This window comes from Oncorhynchus masou, chromosome 13 (assembly GCF_036934945.1).
Source record: "Oncorhynchus masou masou isolate Uvic2021 chromosome 13, UVic_Omas_1.1, whole genome shotgun sequence".
NCBI classification, from domain to species: Eukaryota; Metazoa; Chordata; class Actinopteri; order Salmoniformes; family Salmonidae; genus Oncorhynchus; species Oncorhynchus masou.
The window spans coordinates 57,421,594-57,443,269 of record NC_088224.1 but is presented as its reverse complement, the minus strand read 5'-3'; the positions used below and the strand labels follow the sequence as shown (position 1 = coordinate 57,443,269).

Genomic DNA, 21,676 nt, shown 5'->3' with positions numbered 1-21,676 from the left:
ACGTCCCTTTCTCAGAGAGGGGCTGTCAGTGAACGATAACTCTCCGGATTGGTGACTGATACGCTTCTTCCTGACACCCCTGCCTAACTCACACACTTCACTCTGGCCGCTCTAGGTTGACCTCTGACCTAGGGAAGCTAGCAGAGAGGAAGGGACGGCATTACGCTGGGCCTCAATCATACAGCTAGGACTGATGGTGTGGATGTGTGTGTGTGTCTGTCTGTCTCCTGGTGAAAGACTGGGATGGACTACTTACGTATGATGTGACCCTCAACCAGCCCTAACAAAGAGATGGTACATACAGACCTTTTAACAACATTTAAACAACCCCAGAGCTTTCTACATCCCGCAGAACATTTAAGAAGCCAGAGGGGACAAAAAAAACAACTGAATTGCAGTAAACTCCACTGGTGCCGGAGAGAAGTACAAGAGGACATGGACGAAACAAAATGGCCGAAAGAAGACATGTTTTTCCAGTAAAAAAAACAAACTTTTATTATTTGTCTAGAGAACAGGCTGTGGTGGGTGGAAGTCTATGGAGGAGTAAAACCAGAGAGATGGGGCGGAGTCAAACAGACCAGGGTTGAGACCAGGCGGGTGAGATGGGGTGGCACCCTCTGTTTCCATAGTTACAAGGCCAAGGCTCCCATTGGGTCCCAGGCAGGAAGGACGATGGGCTCCTTCTGCATTACTTCCAGCACCTCGGGGGCCAGGTACTTCTTGTCCACAACCACTTCGTACACGTATTCAGAGAACCACTCGTCGGTCATGATTAGGTAACCTGCACACACAGATACATTGAGTTAAAGTATAAAGTTAAAGACCTGATGACCTGATAATGTTGGGATAAGATCCATTCAATCAGTGGAGCGTCAAGATCACCTATGACCTGCTGGAGTTTATTTTTAATAATCATTAGTCTTGATTAACACCCGTCTCTAAGACCAGGCAGTCTGAAATCCATTAGCTAACAGCTAACACCAGTGACTCACTCTGTACTTCAGTGGACTGTCCAATACTAAAAGCAATGAGTGCGAGTGTTCTGAAGTGTGAGTTCTGATAAGAGGGGCGTCCGTCAGCACCCCTGAACTCCGGCCTATTGTTCCACAGGGAGAGGAGGGAAGGATGGACCCCCACCAATGACCACCCCACCCTGTCTGTCTGTTCCACACAACACCTGGGTTCAAATATTATTTGAAATCTTTCAAATGCATGGCTAGGACTGGTTTGCTTTAGCCTGCATGGAGTGCCAGGTGGGCTGGGTTTGCACTTTTGGGACATTTATATTGGTTCCATTGCACCAGGTAAGCCAAGCATTTGAAACTATGTCAAATAGCATTTGAACCCAGGTCTGTCCCACACTTCAGTTGTCAACTCGCACACCGCAGCCCGATAAATCTCCAGATTGTAAGGGAGGGACTGTCCCACACACATCCTTTTATTAATTAACACAGCATTAGGCCACTTTATCCTGCTCCCCCTCAAAAAAAACTGACTAAAGAATGTCTTGAATGCCACTTCCTCCTGCTCTAATACATTTTCATAACATGCCCAGAAACACAACCTTCAGTATACATGATCCTAATCACAAACCTTGGCCCTGAGAACACGTACACACACAGACCATGGCCTCTCTCGCACAGAAAGGGTGACAGAGAGTACATCAAATCATAAAGAACAGCATATAAAACACTTGATATGAAGAGATTAGACCAGCGAGAGCAGGATTTTTAATGACAAAAGGCATTCCTCATACATTGTTCTAATTTATCTACAAGGGCAATAGGCCTGTCTGAACAAACTAACAACCCAGAGTAGACAGACAGGAACAGATCCAATCTGTCCACATGGCGATAGGAGGAGACTTGGGATTTGAGCAGGCACGGGCGGGTTCATTTTGGCACGCAGCAGAAAACTTGTTTTTTTTATTGTTTTTTACAAACTTTTCTTATTGGACAAGTCCAGGCAGTCCCTCCCTGTTTTAGACTGTTTTCTTCCGTTTGGTGCCTAATGAACATAGTCCTGTGGTCATGCAGGACTGTTGTAACGGTCAGAGCTGGGCACTAGACCAGGTTGTGACTATTGTTTGACTTTCCTCTCATCTCTGGATCCAGGCAGAGCATTCAGAGCGCATCACTCCCCCGCTGAAAAGTTGAGTTGTCGATGACGTCACGAGGACCACGTAAAAACGTGCCTGAGCTCAAAACAACACCCCTGATTCTGTGTGTTCAATCTGCGTCTTCTTCCTTTCCAGGAAAGACGTGTGTGTGTGTGTGTGTGTGTGTGTGTGTGTGTGTGTGTGTGTGGGGTGGTGGTTTCGTATAGCGTCATTATTTGTCTTACCGGGGACTGCAGCTGTGTCCTACACCGGCTTACAGGGAGAGCTGTGGATGGAGTTTAATTCAGATGAGCTGTCCTGCCTAAGATAGAACAGTACAGCTGAAATGTCGTCAACAACACAGGCCGTTTCCATCGTCTCCTTAGTTCGCGAGAATGAGACAATTATTTTCCAAAACCTATCTGCGATGACATCACCATCCCACATGTAATAGCAGATTGTAATAGCAGATAGAAAGAGTATGTTAACAAGGGGATCGCAATAGCCAGGACAAATGTTGTTTCTCACGATGCCGAAGCAGTTGTAAAAGGAGTGGTGCAGAATCACAGAGGTGCGTTGAAGAGGGCATCCTCTAGCCTATAAACAATCTGTCACAAGGGAATATCAAGTCAGATTGGCCCCCATTTCCCATATTTGTATAATACCGTGTAAAAATACAAATAGTGCACTCAAAGGCCATCATAATCTATCTTGAGAAAAGCCCTGGTGTTTGAAGGGGTTGGGCAGTTTGTACCAGGCACCACGGTCTTAACCTAATTAGGCAGGATCCTCTTGAGGGAAACAAAATATTACAGGCAAATGGAGGGATGTTAACCCTCGAAACCTTACAAACACACTTTTTCTCTGTCCGTCGTGGCGTTGACAGCCCCCCCCCCCCCCCCCCAGTCTCCAGCTGTCAAACAAACAGTGCTCTCCACCGCTGCCCTCCATATCGTTTGTTTTCAATAACTTTATTAATACATCCGAGGGAAACGAGAGCGGATATGAAGGCTTTCTCCCATCTGCGTGGATGTTTATGGAATGGGATATGCGTGAAATACAGTTGATTTGAAGAGGCTTTGGTGGTAGGACTTTTTTATAGTCTCAATATGCAGATGACATGAAGTCGTTGACCCGAATGTTGTTACTACATAACAGAAACCCGAATAATCTGCATTGGAATGTAGAGGGATGGAGACAGAGAAGAGAGAGTGGGGGAGAAGGGGGAATAATTACATATTTTGATTAAAAAGCCATGCAGTCCCAACGTAAGGTGGGTTCAGTATTTGTTTCCTTTCAAATGTTTTAGCGGCGCTTGATGGAAGAAAAATACTATTTGAACCCAGGCCTGTGGTTAGACAGTGTCGGAGTCTTCCACACAGAGGAAGTCTGAAGGTTGAAACAAAATGGCGCACTGCTGTGTTGTGAGAGGGACAAAGGGCCGTTGTCTAAGTAGGGGAAACAGCCCCGTTGATGTGCTTTCTCTCCCTCCTGGGTTCATAGCCTTAACAGACAAAGCTAAGGTAGGGGGCCAGACATGAGAGGATGCCGCAAAACTAACCCCAAACCAAAACCAGCCCTGCACACCAGAAGTCAATTATAAATTCATAACAACGCCAGGCGGGTGAGGAGGGAGCATTTTTTCCCTAATCCTACTTCAAATTCAATCGACCTGACAGGAAATTCAACTGTCCCTGTGATTGTACACTAAGCCCTGTGGTGTGAGAGAGGGAAGAGAGACGAGGGGTCTGGGCTTTCACATAGCTCGGCTCAGGCGGACCTAGAGGGGCTCTCGTGTTGCGAGAGGCGTCACAAGGCTGCGTGAGAACGGGCCCTCTCCTCCTCTGACCTCTGGCCGACTCAGCGCTCTCACCTTTATTCCCACGGTCGTCCCCCCAGGAGTTCTCCACCCTCCACTTCTCATAACCTCCATCCTTTTCCTCCTGCTAGAGAGAGGGATGAAGAGAGAGAGAGAGAGAGAGGGAGAGAGACAGAAGAGAGAAATCAAAAGGTGTACAATTTTGTACTACCTGATAAGGAGGCGGGATGCACCAAACAAATGGAGAACAAGTCCAAACAAGTCTGTTTTCTGCTTTACGCCTGTCATTCATGGAGTACATGGTACATGATGATATATACAGAAGATTATACAATATGTTCATCACTAAGAGAAGAGTGCAGGATCCCCAGTGGGGTGCAGGGCAGGACTGGTAACTCCTATGCTGTGTAGCCTAGGGCCCAAATACTGTCCAGCTGTTCTGAGGGGAAGGAGGAGACAGCTGGGGTCACTTACGGGGGGGGGGGGGGGGGATTTACAGCCATTTTAAATCCTGCAACCGATTCATACGACTGTAAACACACACTGGATGCCTTTGGTGCAGAGTCACTGGGAAACACTCAAATGCGGTGCATGTGTAGTGTGTGTGCCTGCTACCTTGTCGGTGACAGCGGTGAGGATCATGGCGTGTGTCATGAGGGAGTCTCCGAAGATCAGCCTCTCTGCCTTGGACAGGTTCTTTACGGACACCCCGAACACCAACTCATGGTTGAACCTGAGAGACGGGGAACGCGGGGAGAGACAGGATGAGATCACACACACATCTGATTCATAGTGACAAATACATATGGTGTTGCTGCAATTATACTGCCCTACCAAGCAAAAAGGCAGTAACTGCTATTTACCTTGGTTTCATAGTAACCTAATGCAGTTACTGCTAATATGACTCCCATTTTCTCAAAAACACAATACGAGGCAGGATTTGTCCACATAATTAGGCATGCATTTAACGTAGCAAAAATGACAACTCATTTTTCGACCAAGTGAGCAGTTACTGCCTTTTTTGCTTGGTAGGGCAGTATGCTTCTCTCATAATACTCACACATTCATGTCATTGATGCCCAGTTTGCCATGGAAATGCTTGCCCACGTCACAACCGAACCACACAGCCTACGAGAGAGAGAGAGAGAAACAGACGTTATGGGCAGTTTCCCTGCATACTCGCTCAGTTCTCAAACACAGCCTTCGTCTAACTTCCCGGACACGTTCACACCCCCCCCCCCCCCCACACAGTACCTCTCCCTCTTTGATGGAGTCCGCGGCGGCCTTTTTGAGTAGCTGGATGGGCTGGTTGTTGTACAGAGTGTTGCGTCCTCCCACCATGTTGCCCAGGAACTCAACGCTATACAGCTTCTCATAGGGGTTCTGAGGCCGCGGGTCATTCACCAGACAGACCTGAGGTGACGGGGGAGCGAGACCAGGGGTCAGACTCAGCTCATCAAGTACCACAGGGAGAGAGGTTGCTGTTCCTGGTCTAATAGAGACAAACTGGGCGCCGTGCTTTTCCCGAGTCGGAATAAGTCTCGGAATAATGAATTATGATCAACTCCGGTCTGCATGACACAAAGGCTATATTGATATTTGATTAAAATCAAATCAATAAAGTTGACCTTGTCCTGGATGTTGTAGAGGGGCTTGACCAGCTCCTTGTAGAACTGCTGAGGGGACAGGGGGCCCATGCGGTGGAAGTTCTTGTCCTTGTCTCTGTACTCCCAACAAACGGAGTCAGGAGGGCTGCCCAGACACACACTCGCTACCCGGAAGACCTGTACGCAGCACACACACGGGAAAAAAAAACAGACCCGATTTTTTTAATTTTTTTAATACGTAGGTTAGTCAGGCATTATCACTATAAGACACAGACAGCACATTGATATCCCTCACATAGTCTCGAAAAGCACCATTGTAAAACTCGAACTCGGGGACCAAAAAGAGCTTAACAGTAGTGTGAGGAGGATATCCACCATGCCAAAGCCCATTCCCTCTTACTCTGCCTGGCTATAGGGCTCGTTCTTCCTGTCGTTGTGGCTTCTGACTGTGTTCCCCTGGTGTTCCTCTGGCCTCCATCAGTCTGTTTTGACAGGGTTCTCAGAATAAGCCTTCCTTAAACTGATACAGCAATCTCAGGAATGTCCCTCTAAGGAGGACTTGCCATCCTATGTCTATTATCTAACCGGGTGTTCTGGTGGTTTGAGAACCCCCTGCATTTTCTGTCTTTGATAATGCTACGGCAGGCTGCCGATCACAAACAGGCTTAAAAATAGCACGCTAACTCCCAAACTGGCACGTAGGAAGTCCGACCGCTAGTATACGAGCACACACACACAATACACACAGACACACACTTCTATATATTTACAAGGACTTCCCATTGACTCCCACTATTTTCAGCAACAAAAAAAGTCCAGACAAATTAAACTCCTCATAGGGTTGAAAATAGAGCTGGGGAATTATTTTTGGCCCCGCAGCTCTTCACCAAAGCAGAGACACTCAGGGGCCGTTGCTGCTGCACTTTACCACTGTGTCAACTACATTAACTACTAATAGCATTCCTGTGTTCAGGGTGATCATAGTCAACTATTCCCACACAGGCCCTTGTTGTAAATTAAGAATGTGATATTTGACTGACTCAACTGGTTAAATAAAGGTTAAATAAATACAAATATTTTCAACAAGACAGCACACCAGGTCACATTCCCAGACCCTCACCTTTCCCAACATACACAGACAAGACAGCACCTTGAAGACTCCAGGTTTGTTTTCACTGCCCCGTTTTCCCACGGCGCAGACTAAATGCCAGCGGTGCCCATCCCTGCCCAGAATTTAACCGGCACGGGCCCCAGATGCCCCGAACACACAAACAGGCCACTTCACCCCCGTGCCCTCGACCCCTGTCCCACCTCACATCCCCATCTCCTCCTCGGCAGGTTAAATAAACGCCCCTGCCCGTCCAAACACAACAGAGCACCCATGTAGACCCGGTGAAACGAGGCTCTTCACAAAACAATGAGCCCCACTGACGTCAGCAGGCTGCAGCAGCACAGCCCTCAATGAGTCAATATTGAATCATCTGCCTCCAAAACGGACAGGCGAAGATGAGCACGAGACACTGGGTGGGCTGGGCACGTCTCCATTAGAATCATGTATATAGCACTACCGCCAAGACTCTGGGTACTGTCTCTTCTGTCCTGTACCCGCTAAAATGTTGATTATGAGTGGACTTGTTCCATTGTATTCCTTCATGGTGTTCACCCACGGTTCATTTCTCAGCACTATTACAGTCCTCCTCACTACTAGGCTACCGAATCTTTTACAGACATCCAACCAATCCTGTTGGCTCTCTCCCTCTCAGGACACAGAGAGCCATCCATCAGCATAGACAAGCAGAGGCCGATAGGGCCATGTGTGGGGAGCAGACGGCCCACCCTCCCTTCCTGCCACCCTACCCTGGCACTTCCACTGTGGACAGACACACTGCGTTTAGGATGGAAGGGGGAGAGGGCCGATTTACGACTGCTGGACCATGTTCGACCAGATTCTTTAGAGACTGCTTGCCTTCTTTTTAATGTCTGTGTCACTGTCAGTATATCTTCTGACGTACACTACGTAGCTCCTCTCCCTCCCACTCCAAAACACTGCTTCAGTGGGTGGGCGGAGCTGGTGAATGAACGCAAAACACAACAGAAAGTATCACACTCCTGCAACCTGTCAGGGACTGGTTGCTGCGGGTTTGTAAGCCGTTTGGTTTCTGAGCGCAGACGGGCATCTTCAAGGCCACCCGTCTTCTGATTTTCTGCTCGGCCAGGGTTGAATTAGGGCCTAAGCTGAGATGGCGGCTGGGATCCCCTGTTATTGACAGGAAACCGGAGTGACCCGTGGTTGTAGCGGGAAATTGCACCGCCTGCACCAGAGGACATTAATATCCCGAGATAAACATTAACACACACTTTGTAATAAGAAAGTGTCAGTCTTCGTAGAGGCCAAACCAGACAGTAACACGGGACTGATTAACAGTAGTCTAAGACCTGGCTCGTTTCTTATTAGACTAGTTTAAGGTAGAAGATATTCCACTTCCAGCCCGTTTTTATCCGTTTGGTGCCTAATGAACAAGACCCTGTACTTATAACCTACAGAAAAGCCCTGCAAACCCATTTCATTTGAACAGTCTCAGCAATTAATAGATTTTGGAAGATCTTCTAGATCCACAGCCAGCACCCCCCCCCCCCAGCAGTCTGTGGGACAACGCAGATCATATTCTTGTGTCATGTGACATGGATGAAGCCCAGGTGTGGGTAATAAGGCCTGTAAATGGCCAGCGAGGCTGCGTGTCTCAGCGGATCATGCTAGCCTTTGAGCGTACCTACGTAGCATCATCAAATCAAATCAAATCAAATTTATTTATATAGCCCTTCGTACATCAGCTGATATCTCAAAGTGCTGTACAGAAACCCAGCCTAAAACCCCAAACAGCAAGCAATGCAGGTGTAGAAGCACGGTGGCTAGGAAAAACTCCCTAGAAAAACTCCCTCCCATGTGTTTGCATGCTTGGCAGTAAACACTGGAGCACCTGCAGCACGACAGCCAGTTAGCATCAATGCTAAAGCAACACACTCGCTCCATCCTTTCCTCCTCAGCTCACGCATGCCTGTTTGCTTGTTGATTTACCTCCCGTTGCCCAAACAGAGGGAAATCAGCTCGTTAGGAGAGAAATAAACAAACAAAACAACAGCACGCCACTCTAAAACACCTTGTGCTGGTAACTGTGAAGGGCGGAACCTACCAAGGCCAGTACTCACACAAAGCGTCTCAGAGCAGGAGTGCTGATCTAAGATCAGTGTTTTTCTTCCGAATCACAATGAGTAAAAAGGATGGACCTGATCCTGGATCAGCTCTCCAACTCACGCACGCTTTGTGACTACGGGCCGGCTGCTTTCGAGTCAAAGCCCTGGGACACAGAGCCTAGATGAAACTGTAATGCAAGTGACCCGTTCGAGAGAGCAGCTGGGGTAGAAGAATCGGACTGGGGTTGATTGAGACTTTCTGGCCTTGTAAACAGAAAACACATGGGGTCATTACAGATTGTAACAATGTTGTTAAATTAAGAAATATGAGTTTATGAAGTGTGGCAGGCAGCTTTTCAGCGCTGGCAAACGAGCCCACACAATAACAAACCCACCCACAGCGACCTGCTGCTTCAGCCAACGCTGAGCCAACACACTTGGCTACGTCCCAAATGGGAACCTATTCCCTTTATAGTGCACTACTTCTGACCAGAGCCCTGTGTCCTGGTCAACAGTAGTGCACTACATAGGGAATAGGTTCCCATTTGGGACGTACATAGCCACTCTAAAATGTATCATGTCACTCAACTCACTGTCCAATCAATTACTCCTTACAATCTACAAACACAGCACACATATTGAACACAGTCACATGTGCCTGAAGGAGAATTTCTATTCAGAATGTCCGACGCCCAGATAGCCACGTTCTATACAGTAGAAGCAGCATAGGACTGTTTACGATTCCGTCTGCATGACGCAGTGCCACATGTACCGGACCGAATGAGCAGAGGATGTGAGGAACGTGTGTGTGTGTGTGTAACAAAGTACGTGTGGTCGTGTGCTAGCAGTCGGAGGTGGTTTACATGTGTACGTGTGTGTGAACTTGTAACCAGTGTACATATGCCTGTGCTTCTGCAGAGAACAGGACATTAAAAGGGAGGCCACGGGTCTTTGAAGCTGGCGTGTAGCATGGTGGTGCAGCCTTGCCTCTCTGGTTCTCAGGCCTGTCATGTGGAGCCTGGATGGGAGAGAGTGATGGTCTCCAGCCCACCGTCACACAGGGAGCGTGCACAATCTCAGACCCTCCCCACCTAAAGTAGGCCTGACATCCCCTGGCTTAATGAGGGCCGGGTCTGGGGGCTTTGATCAGCTCACACACACACACACACACTAACCTTAAATGTAACCACAGACACACACACTTCTGAATATACACACGCAGCACTTCTAAGCATACAATGAAACACACATTTGCAGGGTAGCCTAGTGGTTAGAGCGTTGGACTAGTAACCGGAAGGTTGCGAGTTCAAACCCCCGAGCTGACACGGTTCAAATCTGTTGTTCTGCCCCTGAACAGGCAGTTAACCCACTGTTCCTAGGCCATCATTGAAAATAAGAATTTGTTCTTAACTGACTTGCCTGGTTAAATAAAGGTAAAAAAATAAAAAATAAAATAAAAAACATGTGCAAGTACACAAAAACCCACAACTGCTCATACTTGGTGTTTACATGGTTTGTGTGTGCAGTCGTATGAACCCAGAACACTGCAATGTGTGACAGTTCTATAGAAGGCACATGCAACACTCCGAAAAGGACTGCAATGCTCTGTAATTGAACATGACATGTTTTAAATGACCCGGGCTGCGTCCCAAATGTCACCCTCTTTCCTAAATAGTGCACTATGAAGGGAATAGGGAGCTACTTGGGACGTTAACCTACTGTGTCAACACAACATGCTGAATGACGAGCACACAGAGACGTTAATTAATGAAAAAGGACCCGACTAACTGATCACAGCCGACAGAGTGTATTCCAGCCTAATTAATTATGGCTAATTTGTTGGCTCGCTAGCTAGTAGCTAATCTAAATCACGGCACAACAGTGATGTTTCACTTGTCGCAAAAGATGCCAAGCATAAATAGAAGCCCGGAAGCGCAGTCAACGTGCCCTCCTCTGTACGGACGCCCACGGGACGAGAGGAGAGGCACTGGTTACCCCTCACCCTCCCGGGTCAACATCCCCCCTTTCTCTCTCTCTTCACACTCCACCTGGCTGTCAGAGCTGCATTACACTCATAGAAGAACTGCAACGATGGAGAGGTGGAAGTGTTGCACAATCAGAACGGACTGTAGCTAGCAGACTGTAGCTAGCAGACTGTAGCTAGCAGACTGTAGCTAGCAGACTGTAGCTAGCAGACTGTAGCTAGCGTAGGGCATCCAGAGCAGTAAGGGAGGTAGACACAGAATCTATTTAAACAAGCAGTCAGGGGCATGCAAACAAAACCACTCCACACAAAAGCTACATCCTTTATGTAATGTTCTCTCTTTGGCTGTGTGATATTGACTGACTGGCCACACGCTCACACACACACACACACACACACGCTCACACACACGCTCACACACACGCTCACACACACGCTCACACACACGCTCACACACACGCTCACACACACACACACACACACGCTCCTCTGTCTTAAGTGGTGCTGGGAATGTTGAGACATTATGACTTCCTCTCACAGTGAAATTGCCTTACGCCATTTAATGTCAGGAGCGTTGTGATAAAGATCTTGTTTACGGAACATTCTGCCACCAGGTCCGTGAGGCGTGTGTGAGTGCACGTGGACACACGCACGTGGACACACACTCTCTCTCTTTGCTGCCAGAAGTATAGAATCACAAGCCGTCACCAGTGGATTATAAACAGTACAGACCCTATCACTACAGCCATTGTTGCTAACTGTGTAAGAGTTGGGTTATGCAATGTTATCCAGCGCTGGGAGTGGTTTGTAATTATAGTCCTAATTCATTACTACCGATAAAGCAGTTTAACAAAAGAAACAGTCATTGCTATTTGGACATTTATAGCAGTTCCATTTCTAAGCCTACTTATGTCATCCTGATTGGTGGTAGAAAACTAATTAGGGGAAATATAGCTACAACCAATTCCGACAGCGGTGGTATGTAACTATCAGGCCTAGATATCAATCTGAACAGAGGAGGGTCGACCCAACTGTCTGACAGTCCCACTTTAGACTTGATCGAGGAATCAGTGGTGTGCTGAAAGTCAATACAATATCAAGTCAACGGTATTAGATTGGGTAGTGTACTATTTACACACACACACACACCTTTTGAATCAACCTGTAGCCCTCGGTGTGCTGCTACAACAGGCGACAGATAGACTTGAATGGCCAAGATTTGAATTGAATGGCCAAAATCTAATCTAAAAACAAATATTGCCTATTAATAACTGGAGCTGTAATGGTTATTGTCCTTGCCTACCCAGTACCTGCCGTGTTAAATACATAAAGGCGTGTTACAGCAGGTGACCTATTTCCTCCCTGGATGGAGCACAGATCTATGTGCTGTTACACAGCACCCCCTGGAGAAAATGATGCAGTCCTACAACATTATTGAAGTACTGAGGAAAACAGTGTGTGTGTGTGTGTGTATAAGTGTGTGTATAAGTGTGTGTGTGTGTATAAGTGTGTGTGGTGCGCTGTGTGTCTCTTTCCCTAACATGCGCTTACCTCCTCAATCATGGTGTCCATGGCGTCAGACAGCTCGGCTTCAGTGGAATCACTGGCCACCATGTTCCGCAGTCTTAGACAGTACTCTCTCAGCTGAAAGCCAGGGAACATTGGCATGACATACTGCACAGCAAACTTCATTACCTCGTGACATTGCGGCGCATGTCTGGTTAGGGTTAGTTATCTGGGGCTTCTATAAGAAAACAGACGACACCTAAATAAAAGGTGGATTCCGCGCTCTTTCCGTGGTGTTTCAGTGGAGAGTATATATCCTCGCACTGTCTTGGTATGAAACAGGAGGACTTGGTTTCGGTGTTGTATTACCACACAAGACATCTTTATGAATCAGAATGTTGTAAAAATGTGAGTAAACCTACCTTGTGATTGAGGATGTCATTCATTCTCCGTGAGGCCTCGGAGCTGTGAGACTCTGGGAAGCATTTCTTTGGGATAACTCCGTACTTTTCTGATGATCAGGGAAAGATAATAATAAATAGATAAATATATACACAAACACACACCATTTAGCAGACGTTTTTATCCAAAAGCGACTTACAGTCATGCGTATATACATTTTACATATGGGAGGCCCCAGCGGGAATCGCACCCACGACCCTGGAGTTCCAAGCGCCATGCTCTACCACCTGAGCCACAGAGGACCACAACATTAAAGCTTTGCCCATTGGCTCTGGTCAAAAGTAATGCACTATATAGGGAAGATGATGCTAGTTGGGACGCAGACTTGATCTGAACCACAAACCTGACTCATCAAAACAGTGGAAGGGGAAGAGCAAGCACATTACGTAAAGTGGCACATATAGCATGCAATTACATAGAATGTCTATTTACAGAGAATTACAGTTACATAGAACGTCTAATTACAGAGAATTACAGTTACATAGAACGTCTAATTACAGAGAATTACAGTTACACAGAATGTCTAATTACAGAGAATTACAGTTACATAGAACGTCTAATTACAGAGAATTACAGTTACATAGAACGTCTAATTACAGAGAATTACAGTTACATAGAATGTCTAATTACAGAGAATTACAGTTACATAGAATGTCTAATTACAGAGAATTACAGTTACATAGAATGTCAGAGAATAACAGTTACAGAGAATTACAGTTACAGTTACACAATGTCTAATTACAGAGAATTACAGTTACATAGAATGTCTAATTACAGAGAATTACAGTTACATAGAATGTCTAATTACAGAGAATTACAGTTACATAGAATGTCTAATTACAGAGAATTACAGTTACATAGAATGTCTAATTACAGAGAATTACAGTTACATAGAATGTCTAATTACAGAGAATTACAGTTACATAGAATGTCTAATTACAGAGAATTACAGTTACATAGAATGTCTAATTACAGAGAATTACAGTTACATAGAACGTCTAATTACAGAGAACGACACAGCAACTTCAACATTAGTAACTTACTTGAAACAGAATCTAGACAGGTCCAGTATAAATTTGTAAAAGTTACAGTCTAGTTATACATGTGAGTCCTAAATGGCACCCTATTCCCTATGTATGACCCCTGGTCAGACGTAGTACCTGATATAGGGAATAAGGTGCCATTCAGGACTCACAGTATAACTAGACTGTAACTACTCGGCGGTGGCTGTTTTACTGCAGAAAATAAGCAACATTTATACTGGAACTGTCATAATGACATAGCATAATGCAAGTGTTGCAGCAACACTCCCCCGATCGGAAAACAACAGGTGTGAACTGACCAATGAGGTTGACCAGCATATCCCACTGGCCGCCGTCGTTGGTGGGATTGGAGAGCAGGAACTGGACCAGTCTGCCATCCACAGGCTCCTTCCTCTGGGCTGTCTCCACACAGGCCTGCAGGAAGTAGTAGCACCGCTCCACCTGAAGGGAGGGGAGAAAAGGGAAATGATGGAGGGGGGGGTCATGGTGACGTCCAATCAGTACAATATTGTCCAGTGTACAGAGCGCCACACACAAAGGCAGACAATGAGTCTAATAGTACTAGAAATACACACCGACAAACACACCAACACCGTTTACACCCTAGCGCTGAAATGTAAACAAACACTGTGTATATTCCAGCGGCAGTTGCTAAAAGTTGCCCAAATTAATGCATGTGATTTGAATAAGACAAACAAATGTGGTCTTACCTTGTCCCAGAAGAAGAGGTAGGACTGACTGAACTCAAACTCTTCGATGTTGAACTTTTTCATGAAGGGAAGGCGCATGACGTTGAGGCACGAGAAGATCCAGCATCTCCCTGAAACACACAAATCAGCACAGATGACTATGGAACCGTGTATATGGGAGCAACTGTTAAGACATACGTGTGCTTCAATGGTTGCTTGCCAGATGGCCCCCTATCCCTTTTACATAGACACGTGGTTAGGCCTCTCTGTGGTTTTGTCATTACAGAAAACCATATAAAATGATGCATCAACAACAACAAAAAACGCAGCAATGAGACCAGTGTGTTTGGGGACGGCCAGGTTGTCAGTCAGAAAAGTTGGGGAGGTAGGCTAATCAACTTCTGAGATAATGTATCCATCTTCAACCATTCAAAAAAAGGAAGAACAATGCTTCGTCGACCTCCTGTCTCCCCACTCCACGAGTTGAGTCCCAAATGGCACCGTATTCCCTATACGGTGCACTACCCTATATAGTGGCGTCAGGCTAATGGGGATCCTAATAAATCAAAAAATTTTACTAGCGCCGACAGGGCTCTGGGTCCAACATAGTGCACAGTGTAGGAAATAGACTGCCACATGTCTGCTCAGGTGCCGAGGCCTATTCAGTTCATTTTAGTATGGAAGCAGCATCTAACACTACTGTGCAGTCGTTGTACATGGCCAGGCCTCTGAAGTAGTTGCAGATGCTGGGTGTCAAATATATTGGCACCCTTTATTTCAATTTCTTCAACCAAAAAAATTTGGAAATTGAAAAACGTTGTGTTTATACGTGTATTTGTTTGATTTACAGCTGCAAAGGACTTTAAAAATATATATATATTCTTTCAAAAATGGCCTGGACTAAATAATCTGTAATTTAGGTGGCTACAGGGTAAAAATAAAAGAGAAAAAAGCCAGTCAACCAGTTTGAAAAGAAAAAACAGAATGTTCTGTTCCATTGCACTCCATTGTAAAGAGCAAGAGTGCCAATATATTTGATCGTATCTGTAAGTGTACCTGAGTTTTTCTGGTTGGTGATAGGCTTGCCCTCTGTGGGGATGGAGTGCTGGAATATGTGCACGGTGTCCTGGACCGTCTGCCTGTGCAGACACACCTCCAGCGGGTCGATGCACGTGGACACATTCTGGGCCAGCAGGTACCTGGGCTCCGCCCGCAAACGCTTTACAAAGGAGGCAATCTTCTCCTGACTCAGACCTGAGGAGGACAAGCGAGAGGTCGTAATTCTTAAGGAGACAGGGTTAGCCTGGTTACCGGTCGGTTTATGCTCTCTTGCCAACTTCTGAATGGAATTCTCATGCCAGACATTGTTTGGCGTGACAAGGAGTTGGCAACAGAGCAGAAACAGATCTGGGACCAGGCTAGGGCAGGGTTTATTAGAAATGGAAACAGTCTGGATGAAACAAAGTGGTAAGGAGCTGTAATATAGGGAGGGTGTTATTTGTGTTTGACCTGGCAAAGAGACAATGGGTTCCTAATTGTAGCGGGGCAGGACTAATAAAGTTGTACTGTATTACTGTTGGAATTGTCAACAAAGTGGCAAAAGGATCTTTGAAATAATGCCTTGCCCCGCCCACTCCACACCAGACAAGGTGGTACAAAACTGTTCTTATCCTATGTTCACAGGAATTATCCATATACAGAGCCTTCAGAAAGTATTCATACCCCTTGACTTATTCCACATTTTGTTGTGTTTACGGTCTGATTTCAAAATGGATTAGATGAATGTTTTTCCCTCACCCATCTACACACAATACATCATGATGACAAAGTAAAAACATGTTTTTAGAAATGTTTGCATACGTATTGAAAATGAAATAAGTACGCACACCCATGAGTCAATACTTAGTAGAAGCACCTTAGGCAGCAATTACAGTTTAGTGTCTTTCTGGGAAACTCTTTAAGAGCTTTCCAGATGTGAATTGTACAACATTTGCCTAGAATTGTTTTCAAACTTCTTCCAAAGTGGCTGTTGATCATTGCTCGACAAGATCTGAAGATGATTGTCTTAGATTTTCAAGTAGATGTCAAAACTGTAACTCGGCCACATTCAATGTGTTTGGGCTGACCCCATTTAGTCAACTGATCAATTCTTTGGTCGATAAGCCGTTGGTCGCCCGAGACTTCTTTAGTCGAGCAGTAGCAAAAACAAAATCATAGTGTACCTGTCTGATTCGCACCTGTCTCAGTGGACTGAAACATTGTGGAGGCCGTGGGGATGACAAAGTCCACCACTCTAAGACATGTGCTACTGAAATTGTACATGGTAATATTACGTAAGAACAAGTGTGGAACACTAATAAAAAAGTATATTAGTTTATAACAAAATGTGCTTTCTCCCGCGATGGATAGTGGCCGCTGTCCTCGGTCCTGAACCATCAGTGAGCTGTTGAATTGGCTCCTTTTCCTAGACCATGTTGCCATGTGCATAACTATATACCAAAGGCAACAACGGAGTCAGGAGGCGAGAAAACAGCCCTTGCCTTAACTGTCTAAGAAAAGTGAAGAGAGAAACTCAAACTGAATTGTCTATAATCAACAGCCTAACTGTTAAATGTGTCTGGCTTAAAAAAATCATCCATAAATAAAGTATATGGAAAAATACATGTGTTAAAATTTCGACCAATCGATTGGTCGAAAGAACAGACAACTCTTGGTCGACCAAGCCATACTGTGTTCTTGGTAAGCAACTCCAGTGTAGATTTGGCTATGTATTTTAGGTTATTGTCGTTCTGAAAGTGAAATTCATCTCCCAGTGTCTAGTGGAAAGCAGACTGAACCTGGTTTTCCTCTAGGATTTTGCCTGTGCTTAGGTCTATTCCATTTATTTTATATCCTGAAAATATCCCCACTCCTTAACAATTGCAAGCATACAGATAACATGTTGCAGCTACTACCATGCCTGAAAATATGTAGAGTGGTACTCAGTAATATGTTGTATTGGATTTACCACAAACATAACATTCTGTATTCAGGAAAAAAAGTTAAATCGCTTTGTCACATTTTTCGAAATATTACTTTAGTGCCTTGTTACAAACAGGATGCATGTTCTGGAAATGTTTATTCTATGCAGGCTTCCTTCTTTTCACTCAATTAGGTTAGTATTGTGGAGTAACTACAATGTTGTTAATCCATCCTCACTTTTCTCCTATCACAGCCATTAAACCACGGCGGCAGGGTAGCCTAGTGGTTAGAGCGTTGGACTAGTAGGACCAAAAGTTGGACTAAAAGGTTGCAAGTTCAAATCCCAGAGCTGGCATAGCAATGCTATCATTCTGACGTTCTGCCTAGGAACAGTTAACCCACTGTTCCGAGGCTGTCGTTGAAAATAAGAATTTGTTCTGAACTGTCTTGCCTAGTTAAATAAAGCTTAAAAAATTGAAAACTCTGTAACTCTTTTAAAGTCTCCATTGGCCTCATGGTGAAATCCCTGAATGGTTTCCTTCCTCTCCGGCAACTGAATTGGGAAGGACACCTGTATCTTTGGATTGACTGGGTGTATTGATATACACCCAGAGTGTAATTAATAACTTCACCATACTCAAAAGGGATATTCAATGTCTGTTTTTTTACTCATCTATCAATAGGTTCCCTTCTTTGTAAGGCATTGGAAAACCTCACTGGTCTTTGTGGTTGAATCTGTTTGAAATTCGTTGATCGGCTGAGGGACCTTATAGTTAAAAGTTAATTGTATGTGTGTGGTACAGAGATGAGGTAGTCACGCAAAAAAATCAAACACTATTATTGCACAGAGTGCATGCACCTTATTATGCAACTTTTTTTACTCCTGAACTTATTTAGGCTTGCCATGACAAATAAATATCGCAAAATAAATATCAGCCTGCGCAGAGAAGCACGAGATTGAACTTCTCAACTTTCTAGAGTTTTCCCTGTCAGTTAACATTATGAACATTTCCCTTTACTGAATCAATGCAATATTAGCCACTTTCAATACAACAACAAAATGAACTATGCAAGCGATTTTGTTGTCGGTAGAACACATCTCAGTAGGATTCTATTGTATTGACAGGCACGACTCAGGCCCGCTCTCTACACAGACTGGTGCGCCATAACCAATCAGAGCTGCAATAGGACAATATGGAAATCGACCATTGCCATATATGGATATGTGCCATTCACTTTGAACTGGACTGTGTTTACAGCATGAGCTGTCATGAGAAGATGTGCTTGTTGAGATCAAAGTGAAAGATAAATGTAGCCACGTGTGCACATTTGTTCATATCCTCTGCTAGTTTGTGAGTTATTAGCCCAGGTATAGATCATTTTAGTCAGCAATGGGGGAGTGATTGCTTCCTACAAGAGCACAAAACACCTGCAATTCTAGCCACCTTTGAAAAGTGAGTCAAGAGCTTTTTTTGTCTTAAAGGGGCAGTGTTGTATTTTGAGATATGCTTGAATAAGCTCAGGAGCCAATAGGTAGCATAATTTGCCTGATTCTCTGTAATAATGGTATGGGAACTGATGGTAGGCCACTCTGGTAGACCTACATTATGATCAAATAGCCACAGTAGCCTACTTGGCCTGGGTTAAAACTGCAACTTAAAGCAGGTACAGCCTCAGTGTTCACAGGAAACACATGCAGGAAGTTGCACCAGATATTCACAATGTTCATGTTTGCACTCAGCAGGCCTGAAATTTGCTCAAGTGCCTAAAAATGTAGGGAACATTGGTGTAGGCTAGTGACAAAATAATAATCTATTTAACCCACTTTAAATTCAGACTAACAACAAAATGTGGAAAAAGTCAAGGGGTATGAATACTTTTTGAAGGCACTGTACTATATATGTGAAACTAGAACTCTGTAGTAGTGGTACACTGACAAAATAATACTAGTGTGTGATTCCATCAAATACTGAACAGCAATTAAAAACGGAGAAGACCATTGCTTAATCATGCATACTGTATGACTCAAGCCCTATTGCTTCTGGTCCTTTAGGCTATTTTCCATGACAGAAAGGTTTAAATATACTGGCCATTCCTGGGGTGTATTCACTAGTCCACACCATAGTAAAGAATAGAAAACATTGTGCAACAGAAAATATTTTAAAACAAATATGTGTCATTATTTTTGACAAATTGAGGTAGATCCCTCCCTGTTTCCTACAGGGATTGACAAACTCACATGCCTCAATACTCCAACTTTACCACTCAAGTTGGAGAAGTCATACCTAATTTCCTGCTGTCAGCTTGCTACAGTAAATGGATAATAGAGACCCTATTATGAAGACACCGATTTAATCAGTGTACATAACCAAGAGGGGTGTGTCGCCATACAAACGCAGGGATAGGCTGATAGCCCATTCCAACGCAGCCTCCACATAATGGAAAAGCTTGAATGGGAATGACTGTCAGTGTCACTTTAGTTTTGTATGGAAAGGTGCCACACTGGTGTCTAGCGTGACTTGCAACTTTACATAGGAGTTGTTATATAGCTTTTATGACTGACTTAGCATCTTTTCTAGTCTTTGGGTGCAAGTCTTTCAGAGATCAACAAGGTACCAAATCACACCATAAGATCAAAGTCTATCACTATAAACCCTTTGTCATATAGTGTCAAACATCCTTCCCAATCTGGTAGCCCAATGTTTAACGGTGATTATTGGGTTGGTCGTGCACTGCCTGCTTGTTGACAAACACTGCTTCCCACTTTATTAAAGGGAAGGCTAGCCATTAAGAGCTTAAGGTCGCTGGTTCAAATTCCGAGCCGGTAAGGTGGAAAAGCTTCCGTTATGCCATTGAGCAAGGCAGTTAAGCCCCAGCAACAACTGGTCCCCATGCGCCGATGACGTGGACGTCGATGAAGTCAGCTCCCCGCACCTCTCTGATTCCGAGGGTTTGGGTTAAATCCCCTATCGGGTTTTCCTTTATTGACTAGCACTGGATAATGCTCTCCTAAAAAGTTGGTTAGAAAGAAGGCAGCTCAACTTGCTTGCTATGTTAACTGACTGACTGGCTAGCTAACACAGTTAGCTGCCAAGCCGATAGTTGGCTAACGTTACATAGTTAGCGAACGTTAGCTAGCTAACTAGTTACTAGTAACCATAAACTTTTCTGGCATTGATAGCTGGGAAGACGTTGGGTGGCTGTGCAGATGTTGGTCGGCTAACGTTAGCAAGCTAGCTAACAATATCTGTCATGTCATTAGCAAAGTGAAAATACACATAAGCAACTGGCTGGTTAGCTAAGCTATGTTACCCAACTGGCTAGCTAGTGGTCTATTTGAAAAGTGATATAAAGCTAGCTAGCTAGTCGGCTAACGTTAGCTAGCTTGCTAGACACTAGCCGGGAACGCAAATTAACCTCACATGCTGGCTATACAAGTGACAATGAATGAAATAAGAGAAAGTAACACATTACATACCAGTCTCCATGTTTACGAAGAGGGTTAGCAAGTGTTTCTAAATGTCTTTAAAAGTCACCGGCTCTTTGTTTATCACATTCGCCGACAGTCAGTCCGATCAGAGTTCCGACCGGAAACAGGAAACATAATTGTTACAATGTAACCCCAAGTCCCACCAGTGTCTGTCCTAGCTGTGGAGTTACATCATATACCAATTGAATGCATTATTTTGATAGGTTTCTAATCCTGATTTTAAATGAGTTATTCATTAAATTAAATGAAATTGAGTTTCAGTCAGAACTGTTTAGGATTTGATTAATATTAAAAGACTATGGCAATTGAATGGACTGATTAGTTTTGTCACTAATAGTTCCTCTAAAATAGAAATAAACACCCTTGGCATAACAGTTTCAACAGCTTACCGATCACTGTACCTGTACACAGCCAATCTGTAACTAGCACACCCAACTACCTCATCCCCATATTTTTACTTATCCTCTTGCTCTTTTGCACCCCAATATCTCACATCATCATCTGCACATCTATCACTCCAGTGATAATGCTAAATTGTTTCACCTCCATGGCCTATTTATTGCCTTACTTCCCTACTCTTCTACATTTGCACACACTGAACATAGATTTTTCTATTGTGTTATTGACTGTACGTTTGTTTATGTGTAACTCTGTGTTGTTGTTTTGTCGTACTGCTTTGCTTTGTCTTGGCCAGCTCGCAGTTGTAAATGAGAACTTGATCTCAACTCGCCTCCCTGGATAAATAAAGGTGAAATACAAAAACAAATTTAAAAAAATGCCCCTAAAAAAAAGTATGCCCGAGACTGGTGAGGACATGGGACCTCA

The 21,676-nt window shown here is 44.6% G+C and overlaps 1 protein-coding gene across 1 annotated transcript; it reads right to left on the bottom strand.

Moving 5' to 3' along the window:
- Positions 1-468: 468 nt before the first annotated feature.
- On the bottom strand, positions 469-20,969 carry LOC135552679 (bleomycin hydrolase-like). The gene is made up of 12 exons (XM_064984444.1): positions 20,840-20,969; positions 15,457-15,654; positions 14,422-14,531; positions 14,011-14,152; positions 12,629-12,717; positions 12,252-12,344; positions 5,546-5,701; positions 5,172-5,330; positions 4,978-5,045; positions 4,533-4,650; positions 3,972-4,044; positions 469-781 (listed from the first exon to the last, which is right to left on the bottom strand). The coding sequence occupies exons 1-12, from the start codon at positions 20,847-20,849 to the stop codon at positions 630-632; spliced, it is 1,368 nt and encodes a 455-aa protein (XP_064840516.1). The 5' UTR covers positions 20,850-20,969; the 3' UTR covers positions 469-629.
- Positions 20,970-21,676: the final 707 nt, after the last annotated feature.

Bases quoted from the DNA above. Each gene is read 5' to 3' on its own strand.
- LOC135552679 (XM_064984444.1), bottom strand. The intron at 5,331-5,545 runs GTCAACTTTATT...CCGTCACCTCAG, and splicing joins TCTACAACATCCAGGACAAG to GTCTGTCTGGTGAATGACCC. The intron at 4,651-4,977 runs GTGAGTATTATG...CCCGTCTCTCAG, and splicing joins GGCATCAATGACATGAATGT to GTTCAACCATGAGTTGGTGT.